The sequence below is a fragment of the Talpa occidentalis genome, unplaced genomic scaffold (assembly GCF_014898055.3).
Source record: "Talpa occidentalis isolate TD23 unplaced genomic scaffold, MPIMG_talOcc4v2.1 talOcc4.14, whole genome shotgun sequence".
Taxonomy (NCBI): domain Eukaryota; kingdom Metazoa; phylum Chordata; class Mammalia; order Eulipotyphla; family Talpidae; genus Talpa; species Talpa occidentalis.
Window position 1 is genome coordinate 28,601,644 of NW_023601433.1, and position 24,465 is coordinate 28,626,108.

Consider the following 24,465-nt stretch of genomic DNA (forward strand, 5'->3'; position numbering starts at 1 on the left):
AATCCTCCCATCACTTTCTGATATATGACAGTATATGAAAGTGCTTAGAACTTTCTAATTATAAATGTTTAATGTCCTGACAATCACCCTTTCCTCAAAGAAAATCACGCTTGTGCCCTTGCCCTGCCACTTCACCGCCTCCCCCAAACTGTCTCCTGTGCACAGAGCTGAGCCAAGACCAGAACATATAGTCTGACTCTCCCCCACCTGCTCAGCACAGTCCTGCATACCCTGAGAGACCACCAACAGAATAGCAGCAGTTCCCCTGAGAAGCAGTACCTGTTGCATGAAACAAGAGCACTTGGGTGTTATTCCTCCTGTTGTTAAAATAATGCATTTGGAAAATAAGGCAGAAAATGAAAATCCTGCCTATTAAGCCACCCAGAATTAACTACCATTACTGTGTTGCTCTTTTCCTATAGACTTTTGTAGGGACATAGTCCTAACATGTATGTACCCTGTGCCTTTAGTTACTGTCACATTGTGAACATTTTTCCACATTAGTTAAATGTTCTACAAATCTATAATTTTAGTGCATATACAACTCTGCATTGTTTTGATGCACTGGACCATGTCTTTATGTCTTTAAGTGCTTCTCTTATCAGCTGTAACATTCTGTTCGGCCTGAATGCACACTGCCTCTTAGAGCCATAACACTATGAAATGGGTCGTGAAACATCTCCTGGGAGGTGTTTTGCATGTTAAAGGTCTATACTAATTACATCAGATAAATGAAGGCAGTCCCAGTTTTGAGCACTCATTCATTACCATCATCTTTGCTGTAATGATTGTCACAAGGACCCTCTTAGATCTGCCCTGCAGAGACTGTCCATGACCTCTAGGAGGGAGTCTTGTCCTTGCCAAGTTACAGCATGTAATTGCTGTGCTACCCACGATTGGTGTTCAGTGCTAGCAATGAGGCCAAGGTCATACACTCCATCCCTGCCCCCTCCAGCAACTGTGCACTGCACGAAGCATGCTCATTGGTCACACATGCCTCCTCTAACCCTGGATACCCCAGAGATGCCTGGATGACTGGGGGAGCAGTGTAGCAAAAACCCCCAGAGGGGACATCCTCCTGTTGCAGCAGGTCACGATTGTCCTATCTGTGCTGAGGCACCCAGGCTTTATCTGCTCTGATAAAACCATCACCCCCTCATGCACTTTTGTTTCCTTGGCAGATAGCTGTCCAACGATGCCTGGCAGGAAAGGGCATATATCATGTGAAATTAGGCTGTATCTTTTGTGGGTACCTGACTCTTCTGCCCATGTTCATTTTCGTGATGCCAGGAATGATCAGCCGTATCTTGTACCCAGGTAAAAATCTTGATCCTGATGTGCTCACACCAATCTACTTCTCTCTCAGTGATCTTGAAAGTATTTGGGGTTATGTCTCCCACAAAATATTGGCAGTGAGGTGCCTTAGATTGCTTTTGGAGGGCCTAATGGGTTTGGTTTGGGATGCAGCTGGACAAAAGTCTTTCAGAGACTGGATGTAGGTGACAAGAGAGGAAGTCCAGAAAGAGAAGTTGAGGCAGGAAAAGCCAACCAATGCTTTCTCTGTCTGGGCCCAGTCTCTGCCACAGAGTTGAGGCACAGTCCAAAGACAGGTTGAGTTTCTCCTCTGGCACTGCAGCTGCTTTTGGGCAAGGGGCTGCCAGGGACCTCACAGATGCTGTCACTACTTTGGCAACCCCAGAAACAGACTTTTGTACCTTCATTGAACAGATGAGGCAAATCAGGGGAACTCGGGGTAACCTTGAAAGTGGTCTGACTTTGAGGCCCATGTTTTTCCAGTAAATGCTATTAAAACATCCTGTTTCCTTTACTGAACTATCAATTCTGTGGGTGTATCTCGTCCCTATTTCAACCTGGTTTTACTAGCTCTACTGTCTCTGCGCACAACAGATTTGTTTATTCAGTACACCGTTACGGAGCACTTCCTCTGCCAGGTGCAGCACAGGGTCAGAGCAGGCGGCTTCCTTGGGTGTCTGCTGCTGCAGCGCTTTGACAAAGCCAGACAAGAATAGAACCCTTTTTTATTGTCAAGTGGGCATCTCAGAGCCCAAGTCACCCTTTAGTTTGCCTTGGGATATGTCTCCTTTTCTCATCTTAATTCCTTTCCAGTTTTCAAAGAAAGGAATTTCCTAGTTAGATTTCAGTATTCCCAGATTTAGTCTTTGGCTATCCAGTGGCATTTTTGGGGTCTCATAGTTGGTATTTCCTTATAGGTTAGAAAATAAACCCCCTGTGCTCTCTAAGTCCCCAAAATTCCCTGGGTCTGCAGCCCTGCCCTCCCCCCATCCCACTTACAGCACAAAGCACCCCACTCACTGGGAAAGAAGTTTAAGCAGAATATCATGTATTTTGAGTTATTACTGCTACAGGAGAGTAAAAAAGATGGAAAATAGTTCCTTCATCTAGCTAGAGTAGACCTCAGGAAACTAAACTCCCTCCAGCTTCTGGCCAAGAAGTGAATAGAGTTGATGGACTGCCCCGGTGAAGAGGCCAAGGGATGGAGAAGGGCCTGGCACCCCTTGAGCCTAGTCCTCAGAAACAGCAAGATCACAGGTTCATTTCATATGCTAGAAAGACACTTATCATGGAAGCACAGTACTTGCTCATGTTTCTAGGAGAATATGCTTGTCTGAAAACGCAAAGGCTCTGGTTTTTCTAGAAGAATATGCTTGTCTGATAATGCAAACGCTCTGGTCCCAGATTCTGGATCTCTCTCCTGGTCAGAGCAGGGGGCCAGACAGTGCCATGGTATGATTCTCCACCTCTGATTTTCTATGTAGATCATTGTATTGTTTGGACTTTGAGTTGAAAACAATGTGTACTTTTAGGAGCTTGTGTCATCATCAGGCGACCTGGTGGCAAGATAGCCACCAGCAGCACCAGGCCTCTATTCTGCCAGCTCAGCAACACCCCCACAGAGAGAATATTTCCTTTTCCAGTAGTTTCAGCAACAATCCCAGATGAGTCTTAGTGAGTTCAACTAAGTGATAGGACAGTCATTGTGGCTTAGTTGGCAAAACAGGCAGGCCTGGCTCTTGAATCCCTCCCAAGCCAAGCAAGTGAAACTGAGGGCCTGTTAACAAAGCAGTGGGGAAGGAGAGAGGATGAAGAAAACGACGTTCACTGCAACTACTCCTTTGGACTTTGACATTCTTTCTCTAGATGCGTGGTAACAACTTCTTGAGCTAGTTGGCTGTCACCAGTGTAATGGCTTGCTCCACGCATAAACTTGGACAGTATCCTGCTAACTCATTCTAGTCTATGTTGACTCAGTTTTTTCACTCAGTCAGTATTACTCATTATATAGAGATTTTTTGTTCTTGAGTTATGCATCACATTCATTCCTTCTAATTCTCTGTCAGAATTTCTTCCCAAATACTCTAAAATAACATCGTTATCAGAGTTAAGGGCGTAAGGTTATGAGTTGCTCACAGATTCATATGTGTCTAAATATAGCAGATGCTCAAATAATGACATTTCATTCATTGCTGTTTCACTATAACATTGACGAGAGGGCAAAAATAGCCAACGTTATTTGAGGACCTGCTTTCATTATACGTCACTTCACTCCAAGTACAGTTTCCAAGAACCTATCGACAACTTTAAGTGAGGACTTACTGTAATCCACTTGCTTTCCTAACACCCTAGCTGCTGTTACTGAAAGATTTGTCAGAGTCATAGGGCTTGCTTTGAGTAAAGCTGTAAATTGGTAGAAACACTGATTTCTGTGATTCCTTCCTGCCTAACTCCTAGTCCATGCTTCACTTCCAGCTCCTAAAGAGTGCACAGAATCATGAATTGAAGCAGTCACCAGTAGACAATCTAATATCCATATCCAATTTTTAATTTGCTTCCCTTTCCCTGAGCGCAAATTTTAGAACTCTAAAGCCAACATGTTGGTGTGACTTTAATCTCTCTTTGCAGATAAAGTGGCATGTGTTATACCTTCACACTGTGAAAAGCAGTGTGGTTCCACGTCTGGTTGCAGCTTTATTGCTTACCCGTTGCTTGCGGTAGAGCTGCTGCCCACAGGTAAGAAATGAACTCTGATCCTGAGGGCTACAGAAGCCTCAAGATCTGAGTCCCTATTGGAGGCTACACCCTCAGGCTGTAAGTGGATGTTTAGAGTGAGTGGGCTGGAGTTGGTTTATCTAGCAGGCAGCCCATTGATCTATATGGAAATAACAGGCTGTGGAATGGGAGCATGGAGAAGGAATATTGTTTGTCCTGAGTGAAGGAGCTGGTTCTCCCCCCTCTTCATTCCTTACACACTCAGAGTGTACCATGCATATGATTTGCATTGTTCACTGCCCCTGCTTAAATCACACCTTTGCTCATTCATTCTGCAGATTGACTCCACACTGTGGTAGGCAGTGTTCTAAACCATCTCATCTCATACAGAAATGAGCATGACCTGGTCCTGCTCTCAAAGAACTTACCTTCAGTGGAACAGGCAAGGTCACCACCAGGGAGGTGACTTTCATTGTGAGATGACTGTGAGCCTGTGCGTTCATCTCACCTGCTTCCCATCTACTATGCACCACATGCAGAGTCCAATTTAAAAGAAAATTCCATATTAGTACTGGATCAATAGCCTGGAAAAGTTGAAATATTTCAATCAAGTATGATACAAATGGAATCCGATGGAGAGAAATGCTGACCATTCCATAGATCAGAAAGAAAGTTGTCTGGATTTCCCCAGCCGAGCCGCTCTGAGAGCACCCAGGGCTGTGACAGTAGGCTGCAGAACCTGATGGAAGACAAATTCCAGGACTCTAGTCTTTTCTTGGACTGACTACATTGATTACAGTTCAGGGCCAGTTACCCTCAGGCTTTCCCGACAACACATAGAAATGTCCAATGAGCATGGTAACCTTTTAAGATAATAATACTAAATTTTATATTTATAGATAACATTTGGAGAATGCAAATAAGCATTTTAAAACCCACCTATTTAGTTTATGTTCATCTTAACAACCCTATGTTGGAGTTCTTTTCCATCCATTTTACAGGTGAGGACACTGAGGTACAAGGAGCTTATCACTTTCCTACCATCTGAACCTTCTCTGAGCCTCTGGCTCCTCATCTGTTAAAGGGGGACCACAGTGGTGTCCATTTCATAGGGCTTTAGGGAGAATCATGCAAAGTGATGCCTCAAGAGATGTTCTGGCAGAAAATAACCACTCCCATTATTACATAAAGATACAGTAGGAACCTAGTAAGTCTCATCACCAAGCAAGGACAATGCAATGCATTAATTTGTCTTAGATGGAATTGAACTGCAACTTAAATATTAATGTTTTATAGGGGAAAATTTAGTTTGTGGGACAGTTCCTTCAGAAGCTAAAGGCATCTCCTGGCAAGTCTCGAGAGCCAGAGGAAATGTCCCTTCTCTTCCAGGTATACTAGGTGTGATGTTGTCTGCGCTATGGGCCTCTCTTATATCCTCCTTGACTTCTAATTTCAACTGTGCCTCCACCCTTTTCACATTGGACCTCTATACGCAGATACGTCCTACGGCTTCTGAAAAGGAACTCATGGTAACAGGAAGGTAAAGGATTCCTCTAATCATGTTAGTTACTCTATCTATATGAAATGATGCCCACAATATGTTTTACTGTGATAAATTCAGGCTATAATACTGTATATAGAATTATATATACTGCTTATATACAATAAGGTTATTTTTTTGCTGCAGTTTTGCAGTAAAGATGCATTTCCTTTATAATCACAAAGAAAATGTTCCCATTTGGGAAAAAATTAATAATCACAATTACAAAAATGAGCAAAATTTAACATATCTCCAAATAGTCCTTGTGAGGGGATTTGCATATATTATCTCATTTAATCCTAATGAAAAATCTTTCAAAGTAAGTTTTACTATTCTTATTCTCATTGTATAAAATGGGTTACAGTAACTCAGAGAAGGGTCACAGAGTTGGAGAACTTGTCATTTCAGGGCCATGCTATTAACCACAATGCCGCATGACAACATGCTAAGCATGGATTAAGAGATGGGGTGATCCCTTCTTTATTATGTAGGGTTACATGTTGGCAGCCTATGGATCACATCCAGCCCATATACATTGAACTCCTCATGCATTATGTCTACAGTGCTTCCTTTAGCTCCCATCAAGGTGCATTTGAGTTTGCCTTCACATTTCTATTAGTACTCCATGTTTTAAAAAAAGTTTAAGAAACAGGGCCTCCCCAGTGGCGCAGCGGTTGAGCGCTGGCCTGCAAAGCTGCCCGAGCCTCTGCACCTCCGGTTTGATCCCTGGGCACCGGGCAAGGGTCCCACATGGCGCGCAGACCTCTCCTGCCACGCCCGCTGCTCCCCTTAGCAATGTACTTCATCAGTCTGCCTGTTCTGTTCCCCGCTCTAGCTCTGGTGAATTCTCTCACCTTCCCGCTCTTCCCACTGTACCCAGTGCTTATATAAATAAATAAATAAATCTAAAAAAAAAAGCTAAAGAAACATAACTGGTTTATTAAAATTTATTATAGAAGATGGGGAGAAAGTGAGACATATTTATTTTCTGAAACTCAAAATATTGATGCCAAAACCTGTCAAATATAACACAGGAAAAATAAATTAAAAAAAAATTTATTGTTAAAGATTAATATCATTTTTAAATACTAATGCAAAATTATAAATAAAATATTAGGCAAAAATCCAGCAATATATTAAAGAATGGTATCATATCACCCATTGTGATTTTTTTCCAGTAATATAAGAATGGCTCAGTATTAGGAAATTTAATAATATAACTCACCATACTAGTAGACCAGGAGAGAAAAAAACATGTCTTTTTACATATGATGAAAAAATATTTGTTAAAATGGATAGGTACCTTTCAACATGATAAAACATATCTATGTCCTCTAAAAGCCTTTATCATGTTTAATGATTAGAAAGGAACAAGGCAAGAATGCCCCCCTTGCCACTGTATTTGTACTAATATATGTAAATGTATATATAGACCCACAGCTAAAGTTAGACAAAAACTTTCAGATAACCATGATTAATATAGAAAATATATTTTGGGGGGGTTAGATAAACATTTATTAGATATGATACTAAAAGCAAGATCAATAAAAAACAGTCAATCAAAATAAAAAAAAATTCTTTAAAAGACAGCATTAAGAAAATTAAAAGAGGGCCTCCCTGGTGGCACAGTGGTTGAGCGCTGGGTTGCAAAGCTGCCCACAGCCTCTGCAACACCAGTTCGATCCTCTGGCTGCTCCCCAGCCACTGGAGGAGGGTCCCACATGGTGCGCAGACCTCTCCTGCCATGCCCGCTGCTCCCCTCAGCAGTGTACTTCGGCCCTTCTGCCTGTTCTGCTCCCCGCTCTGGCTCTGGTGAATTCTCTCACCCTCCCGTGCTTCTGACTGTACCCAGTGCTTGTATAAATAAATAAATCTATCTTTAAAAAAAAAGTCAGAAAGATTTAAAAAAAAAAAAAAGAAAATTAAAAGACATTGGGAGAAGGTATTTGTGAATCGTATACCTGACAAAAGATTTGTATTCAGAACATATAAAGAACTCAGTAAGACAATTCAATAAAAATGATTTTTCCAAGAATAGGCAAACAGATTAAGTAGATATTTTACATATATATAATATATATATACGCACATACATGATTCAACATTAGTAACCATATATTTCTAAAAAGCAAAAATGAAAAGATTAAGAATTTTGCCAGAGAATTAGAATTTATAAAAATAAAAAGGTTGGTTTTTTTTTAAGATTTATTTATTTTTATACAAGAACCGGGGTACAGGCCAGATGCGCAGGAGGGTGAGAAGATTCACCAGAGACAGAGTGGGGAACAGAACAGGAAGATTGACGAAATACACCGCTGAGGGGAGCAGTGGGAGAGACAGGAGAGGTCTGCTTCGCCATGTGGGATTCTCGCCGGCCGGCCAGGATGGAACCCATGCTGCAGAGGCTGCGGACAGTTTCACATTGCAGCACTCAACTGCCTGTTCCACAAGGGAGACCCTGAAAAGTTTTTTTTTATGGAAAAATAAATATCTGAAAATAAGAATAAATAGGTTAGCAACTGTTTCACCATAACAGAACTCGATTAGAAATGGATTAACCAACAACATCCCAACTGAAATACACAGAAAAAAAAAAGAATAAATCAAAATAGTATTTAAAAGAATAAATCAGAATAGTATTTATGTAATTGAAATCAAAGAAAAGAGAAGAAAATTGTGTAGAAACAATTTTGAGAAAATGGCCACACTAATTTTCCAAATATTAGATAACTATCCAGAGACCAAGAAGTTCAACAATTCCAAGCAGGATAAGTACAAAAAAACCATACTTTGGCTTCATTATAGTGAAATTACTGAAGGTTGAAGATAGAGAAAATCTTTAGAAAGGAGGAAAACATGGAATAACTAATAAAATACTTAATTACTCAAAAGAAATTTTAAAAGGGATAAAGAGACTATAAAAGGTTAAATAGAAACAAATAGTATGATGGCATATATAAACCTAAATACATTTATAATCTCATGAAGCATAATTCTTGTGAGTGATATAAGATAGAGATCTAGTATCATTCTTTTGCATGTTACTATACACGTAAATGGTATCCCAGTACCATTTATGCAAGAGACTATATTTCTCTGTTGAGTATTCTTGACTCTCTTGTCAAAATTTGTTGTCTGTACATTCATGAGTTTATTTCTGTGCTCTTGATTCTGTTCCATTGGTCTATGTACCTGTTCTCATGCCAGTACCAGGCTGTTTTGATTACTATAATTATGTAAAATAGTTTAAAATCAGGAACTGTTATACCTTTGACTTTGTTCTTCTTTCCCGGGATTGTTTTGTATATTCAAGATCATTTGTGGTTCCAAACAAATTTAAGGATTTTTTTTTCTATTTCTGTAAAAATACTTGCCATTGGGCTATTGATGAAGATTGCATTCAATCTATAGATGGCTTTTGGTTGGTGGTATGGACATTTTAACAATATTAATACATCTAATCCATGAGCATAAGAAATCTTTCTATTTACTTGTGTCTTTTTCAAATTCTTTAATCAATGTTTTAGTTCAGATTCTTTCATCAGTGTTATAGTATTTAGTGTATAGCTCTTTCACTCCCTTGGTTAAATTTATTACTAAATATTTTACTATTTTTTGATACTATTGTAAATGGAGTTGTCTCCTGTGTTTCTTTTTCATGTAATTCGTTGTTAATGTATGGAAACACTACTAGTTTTTGCATTCTGGTTTTGTACCCTGCAACTTTATTAAAAAGAGACACCTTTAAAATAAAATTGATGATAGCTTAAAGAAAACATGTAAATATGAACACAGAGAGAAATTTAAAACAACGTAGTAACAACTCCAGACAAGAAATATATAAAAAATAATAATAAACTATGGCCATCTGGGGTTTAGTCCAAGAATGAAAGCATAGTTTACTATTCAAAATTTAATTAAGGGGGCCTCCCTGGCGGCATAGAGGGTAAGTCTCAGCACTGTGAAGCTCTCCACAGCCACTGGAGCACAAGTTCAATCCCCAGCCAGGATGCTAACCCACATGGTACAACAGACCTCTCCTGTCTTGCCTGCTGCTCCCCTCAGCAGTGTATTTCAGTAGATCTTCCTGTTCTGCGCCTCACTCTGTCTCTGGTGAATCCTCTCACACCCCGCACATCTGGCCTACATCCCAGTTCTTCTATGCATAATAAATAAACAAATAAATCTTTTTAAAAAACAAAATTTAATTAATATACTTGGCCACATTAACTGAAAATAGGAGAAAATCATATAATCATCACATTAAGATAAAAACCATTTAAAATTTTAATACCTATTTATTATTTCCTTATCTCAGTAAGATTAGTGAGATAAGGAAATTCTTTGTCAAGTGCATATATATTTTTTAACCCTATAACATTTCTCATACTAATGCTTGTATTTGAATATCTTTTTCCCTGATTACTCTGCTGCTTTTTCAACACCCATACAGGCAGCACTTGGGTGTGTGAATCTGAGACAGACAGCACCCATACTGTACCCACACTGTGAGTACAAAAACCACTTGTAAAGCTGAAAATCTGGGCTGGGTCACATGGCACCAACTTGCAAGGGCTCCTGAACTCCTTTCATCTGGAGGATAAGTGCTAATGGTACATTTCTGATTTGCTACTTTCCTATCAAAATAGGGACTTGCTTCATTATTTTCTTTTTTTTTTAATTTATTTATTTATGCATACAAGAACTGGGGTACAAGCCAGAGATGTGGGGGGTGAGATGACTCACCAGAGACAGAGTGGGGAACAGAACAGGTAGACTGAGTGAAATACACTGCTGCGGAGAGCAGCGGGCAAGATAGGAGAGGTCTGCTGCGCCATGTGGGTTTCTCCCTGGCCAACCGGGGATCGAATTCATGCTGCAGAGGCTGTGGATTGCTTTATAATGCAGTGCTTAATCCCTTGTGCCACCAGGGAGGCCCTTCATTATTTGCTAAAATAATAAGGACTCTATGCTAATAAAAAATATTTTCCCACGAGATTGGGGACCAGACATCTATGCCCACAATAACCACTTTAATTCAACATTATGCTGGAAGTGCTTCCAATGTAAAAATGTGGAAAAAACCAAATAAATGGCATAAGGATGAAGGTGGAAGAACTAAAACTGTCATGAAAGACTCTTAGACAAACCATTACTACTTAAAAAATAAACTCATGCCATTCCCAGCAATATGGATGGAGCTGGAAGTGTTTAAGCTCAGTGAAATAAGCCAGAAAGAAAAAGAAAAATATAGGATAGTTTCACTTATAAGAGGAACGTACGGGAACCAAATAAGGGATCAGGAAAAAAGTAACTATAATAAATTTAAAAACAAAATCAAGGGCCTCCCCTGGTGGTGCAGCGGTTGAGCGCTAGGCTGCGAAGCTGTCCGCAGCCTCTGCAGCACCAGTTCGATCCCCGGCCACCAGCGAGGGTCCCACATGGTGCGCAGACCTCTCCTGCCACACCCGCTACTCCCCTCAGCAGAGTATTTCGTCGGTCTGCCTGTTCTGTTCCCAGCTCTGGCTCTCTGGTGAATTCTCTCACCTTTCCGCACTTCTGACTCTACCCAGTGCTTTTATAAGTAAATAAATAAATAAATAAATAAATAAATAAATAAATAAATAAATAATTTTTTTTAAAAATTTTTTAATATTTTTAAAAAAAATTAACAGGCAAATATAAATCAGAGATACTCTGCAGGGGAGGGGGAGGGAGAGGGATCAAAACGAGGGAGGGAAGAACACAAGGGACTATGGTGATGGTGCACAGGTGAATTGATGGTGGGAATTTCGTGGGGATTACACCTGAGAGGAGAAAGCTTACATTATACAAAAAGGAAGAATGATGTAAAATATATGTAAAATTTAAAAAATAATAAACAAAAGAAATTAAATAAAAGTGAATTTAAAAAGACTGATACAAAAACACAAACATTAATCATATATTACACATTAGGCATTTTACATGCTATCATACCTATTGTGTTACATACATTTTGTTACCATATCAGCTAACTAAAAACAAATTTCACAAAAATGTGAGTAAATTGCTGAAAATTACAAAGCATCATTGAAAGAAATTAATGAAATCTAAATAAACACAGGAATGTGCCATGTCTATGAATTACAGGATTCAGTATTGAAAATATGTCTGCTCTCCCCATATTTTCCTATATATTCAGAGTAATTACGATCAAAATTGCATTAACTTTGTGTATGTAAAAATCGGTTCTAAAATTAATATATAACTGCAAAGAGCAAATAATAGAAAAAGTAATTCTTGATGATGAACAAAGCTGGAAGATTTATGTTAACATACACCAATATCTATCATGAAGTGATACTAGTTGAACAGTGTGGTTTTGGTACAAGTATAGACAAATCAATGGAACAAATTATGGAATACATAAAAAGGCCTATGGATGTAGAGTTACCTGATTTAGAGCAAAGATTACAATACAGTATGGTGAGAAAGAAGAATTTTCAATAAATGGGTGATTTGGTTATTCATAGAGTAAAAGAATAATGATTCTTCAGTGCAGTCTTTATCAAAATTCCAGTAGCGTTTTTCACAGAAATAGAACAAATAATACTAAAATTTGTATGGAACCACAAAAGACTCCATGTAACCAAAACAATTGTGAGGAAAAATGGAGATATCACACTCTCCAACCTCATACTGCAAAGCTGTAGTTATAAAAAAAACAGCATGGTATTGGAATAAAAATAGACACATAGATCAATGGCACAGAATGAAGAGCCCAGGAATAAACCCATACATATATGGGCAGCTAATTGGCAAAGGACAGCTAATTGAAGAGAGCCTATAATAGAGAAAGGAAAGTTTCTTCAACAAACGGTGTTGAGAAAATTGGACAGCCACTTGCAAAAATGAAACTAAAGCACTGTCTTATACCAGGCCCCAAAATCAATTCAAAACTGATTAAATACTTGAAGGTTAGATTAGAAACCATAAAATACATAGGGGAAAAAACATAGGCAATAATCTCATTGACATGAGCTGTAGAGATGTCTGTGGGGATTCTGTGCCAATAGCAAGGAAAACAAAAGCAAGAATAAAAAAATAGGAATAGATCAAACTAAAAAGCTTCTGCATAGTAAAAGAACCCATCAGAAAAACAAACAAACAAACAACCTACTGAACGGGCAAAGATAGTCATGTATCCATCAAGAGACTAATATCCCAAATTTGTAAATAAGCTCATACAACTCAACAACAAAAAAGCAAATAATTCATTCAAAAATGGGCAGAATAGCTAAATGGACACTTCATCAAAGAAGATATATAGATGGCCAACAGATACATGAAAAAAATGTTTGTCACTTAACCATTAGGAAAATACAAGTCAAAACCACACCTGTGAGAATGACTTGCATTAAAAAGACAAGAAACAGGGCCTCCCTGGTGGCGCAGCGGTTGGGCGCTGGGCTGCGAAGCTGCCCATAGCCTCTGCAGCACCAATTTGATCCCTGGCAGGTCCCACATGGCGCAGATCTCTCCTGCCGCGTCCACTGCTCCCCTCAGCAGTGTACTTTGGTGCTTCTGCCTGTTCTGCTCCCCGCTCTGGCTCTGGGTCTCACCCTCCCGCGCTTCTGACTGTACCCAGTGCTTGTATAAATAAATAAATAAATCTTTTTAAAAATAAGTAAATAAATAAAAAGACAAGAAACAACAGGTGTTGATGAAGATGAGGAGAAAGGGAAACCCTTGTACACTTTGGTGGGAATGCAAACTGGTACAGCCATTGTGAAAAAAAAATAATGCTTCTCTTACAGAATTAAGAATAGAAATACCATATGACCCAGCTATTTCACTTCTGAGTATTCACCAAAAAAAATATGAAAATATTAATTTGAAGAAATTATGTTCATTGCATATGTTCATTGCAATATTGTTTTCAATAACTAAGATATGGAAATAACCTAAGTACCCATTGATGGATGAATGAATAAAGATGTGGTGTAATTATTCATAATGGGAATACTGCTCATTATAAAAAAGAAAAAAAGGTGAAATTTTGCCATTTGTGACAACATATTGATACTATGCTAGTTGATGATACTATGCTGGTTGAAATAAGTCATTTGGGCAAAACAGAAACTTTATGATTTCACTCATGTGGAAGATAAAGAACAAATGAACAAACAAAACAAAAACAAGCTCTTAGATTTTTTTTAAAGATTTTTATTTATGCGTACAAGAACTGGGATATAAGCCAGAGGTGTGGAGGCGGGGGGGCAGCGGTGAAAGGATCCACCAGAGACAGAGTGGGGAACAGAATAGGTGGATTGACTGAAACACACTGTTGAGGGTAGCAGCGGGCCGGACAGGAGAGGTCTGCTGCGCCATGTGGGTAGCTCCCTGGCTGGCTGGGGATCCAACTCGTGCTGCAGAGGCTGCAGATAGCTTCATAGTACTGTGCTTAACCCCTTGCACCACCAGGGAGGCCCCCCTCTTAGATTTTAAGAACAAACTGGTGATTACCAGAGGAGCAAGGACTGGATGATAATTCAGTAAAGGGGATGTGTTATATCCTGGTGGATGGAAACTAGACTTTTGATGGCAATCTTAATGTAGTATATACAAATACTGAATTATAACATTGTACATCTGAAACCTATATAGTGTATTATACCAGTTACTTCAATAAAAATGTTTTTTAATAAAGAAGATATCATTCTTTTAATAAGAATATTGACCCTTCTCCCACACCATACTCAATCTGTTTCAGATGGACTTTATATGTGAAAGGTAAAACAACAAAGCTTTTATTAAAAAAAACTAACACAACATGCCCCTGACCTTGGAGTTATAGCGATTTCTTAAATGCAATATAAAGAAAACTAACCCTGAAGGGGGAAAATACAACATTCACATTAAGGATGTCTGGTAATGTAGACCTAAAAGACATCCTACTGAATGAGAGAAAATAGTCACACATCATACAACCGACAAGTTATTAATGTCTAAGACATACAAAAAAAAATTTTTTTTCAATGTAACGGTAAGAAAACACACAACATAGTGACCAAATTGGCAGCAGATGCAACCAGACAATTCACCAAGGAGAATATCTAAAAAGCCAATAGATACATGGAAAAATGCTGATCATCTCTTTATTAAAGTAGCTGCATGTCAAAACCGTAATTATCATCTCATACCTGTGAGAAAGGCACATATTAAAAGGACCCCTTCCAGGACTCCAGTAGTTCTGGAGAGGGTGCAGAGGAAACCTATTGCATTGCTGATGGGATGTAAAATGGTACAACACTATAGAAAGTGACCTGGATTTACCTTTAAAAACTAGGGAGGACAATAGGGCCTCCCTGGTGGCTTAGGGGCTGTCTCAGTGCTATCACCTCGATAGCCTGAATTCGATCCCCGGCCAGGGAGCTACATGGTGCAGCAGACCTCTCCTGTCTCACCTGCTGCTCCCCTCAGCAGTGTATTTCAATAGATCCACCTGTTCTGCTCTCCACTCTGTCTCTGGTGAATCCCACACTTCTGGCCTGTACCTCAGTTCTTGTATGCATAAATAAATAAATCTTTTTTAAAAAAATAAGGTAAGATAATTCTCTCAGTTCTGAAGACAATTCAAAACAACAAAGACTAGATTAAAATTCCAAACAGGAGCCTCTAGTAGGAAACAGAGAAATCTATAAAACTTTGGCAGTCTTGTGGAACTGAAGTGCCAAATTGAGTTTCCTCAAGTATGGACAAGTTTCCCCCACAAGACATAAATTGAATTCCAAAGCTGTGCATTATGAAAGCAAAAATTTTTTGAAAAGTGAAGGGAATATCCTAGGGTGTTGAATTGTGTCCAGTGCTTTTCTGCATCTATTAAAGTAATCATAGCATTTTCTTTTTTATTCTGTTAGTGCAGTAAACTTCAATTATTGATTTTTGAGTGTTAAATCAACCTTGTGAATCTGAAATATAAACCCTGTTTGGTCATATTGTATTATTTGCCTTTTTGATTTTTGATTGCCTATTTGATTTTTTTAATATTTTGTTAGGGATTTTTCCACCTGTGTTTTTGAGGACTCTAAGCTTTTAATTTCTTCTTATAATGTCTTTGACAAAATTGGTTTGATGGTTATTTTGCCCTCATAAACTGATCTGGGAAACGCTAACTCTTCTGTTTTCTAAGAGTTTGCTCAAAATTAGTGCTATTTAATAAGTATTTACTAGAATTCACCAATGAAACTATGTAAATTGGGAGTTTTCTTCATGGAAGTATTTTTATTTTGAATTCAATTTTTAATAAATATGTTACTCTTGAGGCTTTCTATGCCCTGTGTCATTTTTATTAAGTTGAATTTTTCAAAATATTTGTCCATTTCATCTGAGTTAAGTTATTGCTAGCTGTTCATAATTTTTGGTTTTTGATGAATAGTAATTTTATTTTTTATATTTAAAGACTATTGAAAAATATTATAAATTCTACTAAATAAAATCCAATATCTCAACTGGAAATATAACAATATTTACTCATTAATATGATATAAGTTTTCTAAAATTTCTTGTTTAATTTCAGTACTGTGGACTCAAGAACCTGTTACATACATTATGGTTACATTACAAATTTCTATAGCCCTTACTGTCATGAACATCATCATCATCATCATCATCTTCATATTTTCTTTTCTATTCACTTGAGTGTTCATTGATGGTATTTTATGATGAAACTGTGTTAGTGGTAATGGGGAGTTTGGACCCAATTAATGATGGATTAATCAGAACATTGTGAATAGCTGATTTTGCAGTAATTGATGCTTTTACAGGAATTAATGCTTTTACAGCTAGATGGGCATTTGTGCTATTGACCTTTGCCCCATGAGGACATTGGAATCCTTACTTTCGTTGAATTACACATGGTTTGTTAGGTTGGTGTGCCTAGTGTAAGACTACTTGTTCTGCTAGTAACTGAACCAACACTAAACTGTGGAACAAAAGTACATGCCTTTATCTGTAAAGATTTAAGTCTATAGTTTGGAGCACTCTGTTGGTGACAGGCTAGGAACTGAATATGACTTGATGAGTAGCAAATGGGTTTAATTTCTTTGCTTTGCAAGATCTAATAAAAAATATCTTGAGGCAGGCAAGGTAAAACATGGTCAGCATGCCACTGGATTGCCAATCCCATATCATCTGCCTCTACAGAAGCTTTCTTACCATGGTTTAAATACATTCTTGCATTATCTAGAATTGTGGTCACATATCAGAATGCAAACTCCAGGGCCTCCCCGGTGGCGCAGCTGTTGAGCGCTGGGTTGCGAAGCTGCCGGCGGCCTCTGCAGCGCCAGTTCGATCCCCGGCTGCTCCCCGGCCACCAGAGGAGGGTCCCACATGGTGCGCAGACCTCTCCTGCCGCCCGCTGCTCCCCTCAGCAGTGTACTTCGGTCCTTCTGCCTGCTCTGCTCCCCGCTCTGGCTCTGGTGAGTTCTCTCACCCTCCCGTGCTTCTGACTGTACCCAGTGCATGTATGGACAAAACAAACAAATGAATAAATAAATAAATAAAGCATGCCTCTATTAAAAAAAAAAAAAAAAAAAAAAAGAATGCAAACTCCAGTGTCTGCTTTATAACATCTGATTCATATGCTTGTAATCCCCATATCCTTCAGGATTGGGGCCATCACTTCTGCATCTTTTGGCACGTACTTGGGAGAAGCCATCTTGCAGCTTCTGTGATGAGACTTCTTAGCTAAATCCCCTGATTAATATATTTTAATTCTGACCTTGATGCAAATTCTTTGCCTGTGGTTTTCCATTTCCCGGTATACCATGAGCAGGATGTTCAAAAACATCTTAATACACTGACTCCAAGTTTCTCCCATAATTTTACTCTTGTGTCTGAGAAAGTAAACAAAGAACACATATATTTCCAACCCTGAAGAAACAGCAATAGAGGCAGAAACTGGGCAGTGAAGGTCTTTGTAGGTGGCCAGTGTTAAGTGGGCACACCTGTGCCTGCCACACCCAGAGTGCCACCTCTGGGTCAAGTGAAAATTAACCCCAGGCTCAGGCCTGGTGATCCAGAAACTTCTCTTTCCATTGGGAGACCCAAGCTTCATAGATCATGACCGTCTGCAGGAAGGATCAGCAGGGAGGCAGCATGAAAGTGAAGATAACCTAAGCACAGATTACAGCTTGTTGTGGAAGAAAAGACGAGGTAGGGGCACCTAATATTACTCCTGAAACTGAGATCAAGTATTAAAGCTCCAGACCCCATTCCTACTTCCACCTCCCACCAAGGTTAACCAAGAAGCAAAGCTAATCCCTGGAGCCCCAACAACACACACATGCACAAATAGCTATATATAAGGCAATATACATGCCTGGGAAGGGAGAAACATCTGAACTTAAGATTGAAAAGCAAAATGAGAGGGACAGAAGTCCTGGGACTAATAATATAAAACAGACAGAAATAGAAAAACTATCTGATCACAATTTCAAACCAACAATATTAAAAAAGTTAAATGAGATACTGGAAGATCAGTCAAAGACAGATACACAGGCATAAGATCTCAGAAAGGAGATCCAGGAACAAAGAGAATTCCTCACCAAAGAGATTGAATATATTTTTAAAAATCATTAAAAAAAGACTGAATGAAATGCAGACAAATTTAGAAAGAACTTTAAATAGAATTAAACTGGCAGAAGAAATAATTTCAGTTGTAGAAGTCTCAAATGAACAAATTACATGTGTAAAAGACAAGAAAGTCAAGACAAGAAAAAATGAGGAAACACTACAAGAAATATCAAACTCAATTAGAAGAAAAAACCCGAGAAGGATCAGGATTCTGGAAGGGGGAGAAAAGGAAATAGGAGCAGAACACTTATTCAAAAAAAATAGAGAACTTCCTAAACCTACAGAATGAATTATATATGGATGCCCAGGAAGCAGAGAGAACACCTAATTTTCTTAAACAAAATGACCTAAACCCAGACACAGCATATAAAATTATCAAAAATCAAAGATATAGAATTTTTTTTAAGAAACAAGGAAAAATAATAATTTACAAGGGCTCCCAAATTAGAATTTCCATAGATTTCAGCCCAGACACTCTCCAGGCAAGAAGAGAATGGAAGGAAATAGTCACAACCTAAAAGACAAGAAATCTCTACCCTGCAAAATTATAATTTAAGTATGAAGGTGTTATAAAGGTTTACTCAAACAGAAGTTAGTGGAGTTTGCCACCATTAGACCTACACTTGAAGTAATACTGAAAGGAGTTTTGCTACCAAATAGAAAAAATGAAACACAAACTCCTCAGCAAATTACAATAGCAATACAAGACTAGAAATATGAACAAGAATAAACCAACAACAAAACACTAAATGGGAGGAAGAAATGGGCAGAAACTGTATAGTAGTTAAATGTCAGACACCAACTCATAAAGGACTTAAAACAGAAATTTAAGTAAAATCCCCATGCCATCCACTAACCAAAAAATCCAGAATAGACATCCACAAATGAAGAAGCAAAGAAACTTACAGAAATACTAAGGAAAGCCATCTGGAAGAGCAGAGAGAAACAAATGGGGCGTGGGGGGGTGGGAAATCCAGAAAAGTAAAACAATCAGAAGTCAAAAGCAAAATGACCTATAATAAGCAGTTCATATCAATAATCACCCTAAATGTAAATGGCCTGAATTCACCAATAAAAAGACAGAGGTTAACAATGTGGATCTGTATTTAACACTATTAAGTTTCTATGACCTTGAGAGAAATAAATACTGATTAAAACAAAAACAAAAATAAAACAAAACACATGCATGCCCAAATCCTAGTCTTAGCTATTTTTATTTAGTCAGTCTCAAGTGAGACAAGAGCATTTATAATTTTTATAACGTGTTTCTGAAGCACATTTCTGCTGAGAGCCCCTGTTTTACAGATGCTGATAGTGCAAATCTATGTTACTTAGCTTAGGCCCTCTAGAAAGCAGAGCCTGAGACAGTGATTATGATCCTACTGTCTAAAAAAAAAAAAAAAAAAATTTACATTTGCGTGTATGTGTTCCAATAAAACTTTATTTACAAAACAGAAGGTAGGCTAGATTTGGCACCGTAGGATGTCTCTAATGGATTCTTCAACTAAGCAATCTTTATATGAATAATTTCCTAAATGAAAGGATTTAGAAAAGTAGGATTCCAGTCACCTTAGTTCTTCAACCTAGTGCTTCACTAGGCACTCTGTGCATGTAGTTGAAGCCTTTCTAGACATCACACGTAAACCCTCCTGAAGCATTTAGGAAATCTCAATTCCTCTCAAACTTATAAAGAAAATCTGGATTGACACCAGTTTACTTGTTAATAATAATAGTCTACCATGTAATAAATGTTTACTCTGTGGCAGTGTTCCAAGTGAGTTATGGATTATCTCAATAATGAGAGGCCTCCTGGTGGCACAAGGGGTTAAGCACAGCACTGTGAAGCTATCCACAGCCTCTGCAGCACCGAGTTCGATCCCTGGCCAGGGAGGTGACCCACATGTCACAGCAGACCTCTCCTGACTCTCCTGCTACTCCTCTCAGCAGTGTATTTGTCAGTCTGCCTGTTCTGCTCCCACTATGTCTCTGGTGAATCCTCTCACCCCCAGCACCTCTGGCCTGTACCCCAGTTCTTGTATGCATAAATAAATAAATCTTTTTTTTAAAAGACTTATTTATTTATTTATACAAGCATTGGGTACAGTCAGAAGCGCGGGAGGGTGAGAAAATTCACCAGAGCCAGAGCAGGGAGCAGAACAGGCAGACGGACGAAGTGCACTGCTGAGGGGAGCAGCGGGTTGCAGGAGAGGCCTGCACACCAAGTGGGACCCTTGTCCAGCAGCCGGGGATCGAACTGGCGCTGCAGAGGCTGCGGGCAGCTTCGCAAGCCAGCGCTCAACCGCTGCGCCACCGGGGAGGCCCTAAATAAATTTTTTTTAAAAAAAAGAAAACAAATAATGAAGATGGCAAATTTTAATAGTACCATTTTTAGAGTATATTTACATTCTCCTGACTTCTCTCCACTTCCACTAGTACCTTGTGGTCCCAGGCATCTTCCTCCCCATAATTTTACTGTATTGTCCCTTCAGCATTTGTGGGATCTCTAATAATGATTTTTCTTTTTGTTATTGGTAATTTGTGTTTCTTTTTTTGTTTTTTTCTCTCAGTCAAACATGCCTATAGAGTTATCAATTTTAATAATCTTTCCAAAGAAACATCTTTTGAAGTTGTCGATTCCTCTGTTTTCTACCTTTGATTTTTGTTCATTATTTCCTTTTTTCTCTTTTCTTTGAATTTAGAAATACTCTGCTCTTTTTTTCTAGTTTCCTAAAGTGGTAATTCAAACCATTGGTTTTAAAACTTTTTTTGCCATTACCTTTTAAAGCTGTAAATTTCCTCTAAGTTCTGTTTTTTAGCTGCATCACACAAAGTTTGATATATTGTGTCCTCATTTTCATTCAGTTCAAAATATTTTCTAATTTTCTTGTCATGCTTGTCTTTGGTTATAGATTATTTAGAAGTGTACTGTTGGATATCCAAGTGTTTGGTGCTTTCCCACTGTCTTTTTCTTAGCGATTTCTAATGTATTTCTTCGATCCCAGAGTATACTTTGAGATTTTTAATCTTTTGAAATTTATTGATACTTTTATATTCTTAATTGTGTCTATTATGTGTTGTCTATATATTATGTATATACACATGTACACACTCAGTGTATTCTATACTGTGGAGTGTTAAGGGTTTCTGATATGATTTTGTAGTTCTCTTATTTCTCCTTCACTGTAGTTCTGTCAGCCATTCTGAATCTCCAACTTCTGTGTTGTGCCACCTCAACCCAGTAAGAGGATTTCTGTTTAACTACTAGCCACTTCATGCAGAGTAGAGCGTGCCAGAGAAGAAAGTAGATAAATGTGGATAGCACTCAATATGGTTTTGTTTTTGCAGATTGAATTCCCTCCCATTCTTGCCTGCTTTGTGCTGGGCTTCAGTATTGATTTTATATTTGGTCCAGAATTTATCATTTATCATTGTCAGTTCAGTCTCATGCCAACTTCTCTATCATTACTAGAGCTGGAACTTAGATCCTTGCCTCTTCTTTGTCTATTAAGAAATTAGTCATTTCTAGTCTGTCTTGGCTACACATTTTTAAGTGGTTATTGGCACAAACCTAAGATTTATTAATCTTTGAAGTGATATCTGATTTAGGGTAATTTTACATATGAATACTTTTTAACAAATCTTTTACTTAAAAAAAAAAAGCCTCAGGCCTTCCTGGTGGTGCAGGGGTTAAAGTCTCAGCACTCTCAAGCTGTCTGCAGTATGAGTTTGATCTCTGGCTAGGGAGCTACCCACATGGCACAGCAGACCTCTCCTGTCTTGCCCGCTGCTCCCCTCAGCAGTATATTTCAGTAGATCTGCCTATTCTGTTCCCCACTTTGTCTCTGATGAATCCTCTCATTCCTTGTACCTCTGGCCTACACCTCATGTCTTGTATGCATAAATAAATAAAAATAAATCTTTCAAAAAATCCTCTGGTTAGTTCCTTAAGATTTCAGCAAAAACTAGTAAGATTCTTAACTCGTCAAAGACTTTAAATTTTAATAGGAAATAAAAAAATCTTTAAATCCATAGTACCCCGTCTGAAAATTTTTTAATGTGCTACCCCTCAAGAAATTAAGATTCCTTTTCACAAAGATGGCACCAAAAAGTAAAGAAGGAAGTAAAGAAGGAAGTCCCTACACTTCCTTCCCAAAGTCAAATCCAGAGCTTTGAAGGCCAAGCAAACAGCACAGAAGGGCGTCCACAGCCACAAGAAAAACAAGATCTGCACCTCACCTACTTTCCAGAGGCCCAAGACACTGCAGCTCCCTAAGCCCCCAAATATCCTCAGAAGAGCACCCCCAGGAGAACAAGCTTGACCCCTCTGCCATCATCAAGTTTCCACGACCCTCTGTGTCAGCCATGAAGAAGACACATAGAAGACAGCAACACACTTGTGTTCACAGTGGATGTCAAGGCCAACAAGCACCAGAGCAGGTAGGCTGTGAAGAAGCTCCAGGACACCAAGGTGGCCCACGTCAACACCCTGATCAGACCTGAGGGGGAAAAGAAGCATACACCTGACTGGCTCCTGTGACTCTTCGGATGTTGCCAGCAACATTAGGATCATTGGAACTAAGTCCAGTTGGCTAATTCTAAATATAAATTTTTTCACCATAAAAAAATAAATTAATATTTTTAAGCATGACTACTATAAACCCACCCTCCAAATGTAACAATCTTTCTATGATCCAGTAACATATCAACAGACACTCCCTTTTACTTGTTCACAAGTTTGTTGTCCGCATCCTTATGGTCCTTTCAGAGTTTAGGGGTGTGATTATCTTCTCTATTCCACAAATATGAAGAGGCACTTGACTTAATGTAAAAGAATAATTGAGTTACTAGTTCACGGATTCACTGGTGTTGGGGGCGGGGGATGGAGATCTCATCAAACTGCTATTGACTATTGGTGTAATTTACAGGTTTTTTGTCATAGTTTTATTTGCTATCACCATCGCCTGGGCCACTCTTATGCAAAGTATGTACAGTGAAGAAATGTTTGAGTTTGTGATGGGAACTACTAATTACCTGGCAGCACCCATTGCTGCTGTCTTCCTGCTTGCCATATTTTCCAGGAGAGTTACTGAGCAGGTAGGTGGGAATTGGCATAGCCACCTTGTGTCACAGTGTAAAGGTTTGCCAGAGTGGCATGAGGAGGGTCTCTTGTGCTTCAGGAGTTCATATCACCATTGCATCATTTGCTTTCTGAGAGAATGATTTCCTCCTGGAGAAATTTAGTCTGAGCTCCAGGAGAAGAAATTTATACATGCAGAAGAACTCTGATTAGTTTTCTTCCCTTTGCAATGTAATCCACTTTCAACCATACCACAGACAACACAAAATGTGTGTGGTCTTCCTTCCTGCATATCTGCCTGTAGAAAAATATTCTTCTGTTGCCTCTCTGCATGGATGTGTCATGCTCACTGCAACGTATATAGTCATGGGCTCCTTCTCCCTTCTTTATAGTGAGGACCATCTTTTCCAAGATGCAATTCATGATTCAATCATTTCATAAGGCTTTGAGAGATAGTTTTGCAGAATATTTTCATTTATTTGAATCATAACTTATTCCCTCTAACAGCACTGAGTAGCAAGGCCTTGCACACATTGCTGAGCATTGTCTGAGGTGCTCTGTGATCTGGCCCCTCCCTGCCATCTGTCCTTGCTCTTTCCATGCACATGTCCTAGGACCCAGCTACCCCTAACATTTGCAGTATTGGTTGCCTGAATGCCCTGTGCTTTCTCTGCCTCCCTTCATTCCCAGGGACTATTTGCTCTGCCAGGAATATCATTCTCCTCCACCTGACTGATGCTTCCTCCCAGGCTAATCTTAGGTATTTAGTCCTCTAGGCCAATCTGCTAGTACTTTTTCCTCCAGACAGCTCGCCAGGACTCCATTAAGAACCAAGAATGTGGGGGACAGCTACTGGGCACCAGGGAGGCCAGAGATGCTTCCCTTTGCTCTCCTGGGGAGAACATGGGCAAGAGTGGCAGGCAGTCTTGAGAGTCTGCTTCCCACTTATGACACCAACCTTGAGGTATTGGGGCCTATCACCAAGAAAGAGTGGGGATCTGGGTCATATCCCTACCCTTGGTTCCAGGTTACAAGGATATTGTGGGTATCCTCCAGATGTCTGTCCATTATCTAAGTTAAAGTTATTTCTAATGTTTTTTAAGTTCTCTTACTGTCCTAAGAGACAGTACAAGTGTCTCATGTCTTTGTTTCACCTAATGAATATCATCTCCTCATGGAGCTCCCTCCAAGTATTTAATGC

The 24,465-nt window shown here is 39.0% G+C and overlaps 1 protein-coding gene and 1 pseudogene across 1 annotated transcript in view; one reads left to right on the top strand and one right to left on the bottom strand.

Moving 5' to 3' along the window:
- Positions 1 to 24,465, top strand: part of LOC119244487 (sodium/glucose cotransporter 1-like) — a 62,336-nt gene that overhangs the window by 32,077 nt on the left and 5,794 nt on the right. Inside the window, exons 9-12 of the mRNA XM_037510240.2 lie at positions 1,182 to 1,317; positions 3,943 to 4,050; positions 5,419 to 5,569; positions 23,113 to 23,281. Of these exons, the coding sequence (XP_037366137.1) occupies positions 1,182 to 1,317; positions 3,943 to 4,050; positions 5,419 to 5,569; positions 23,113 to 23,281 (564 nt within the window). The remainder of the gene's footprint in view (positions 1 to 1,181; positions 1,318 to 3,942; positions 4,051 to 5,418; positions 5,570 to 23,112; positions 23,282 to 24,465) is intronic.
- LOC119245101 (transcription initiation factor TFIID subunit 9-like) lies at positions 16,172 to 17,270 on the bottom strand (annotated as a pseudogene).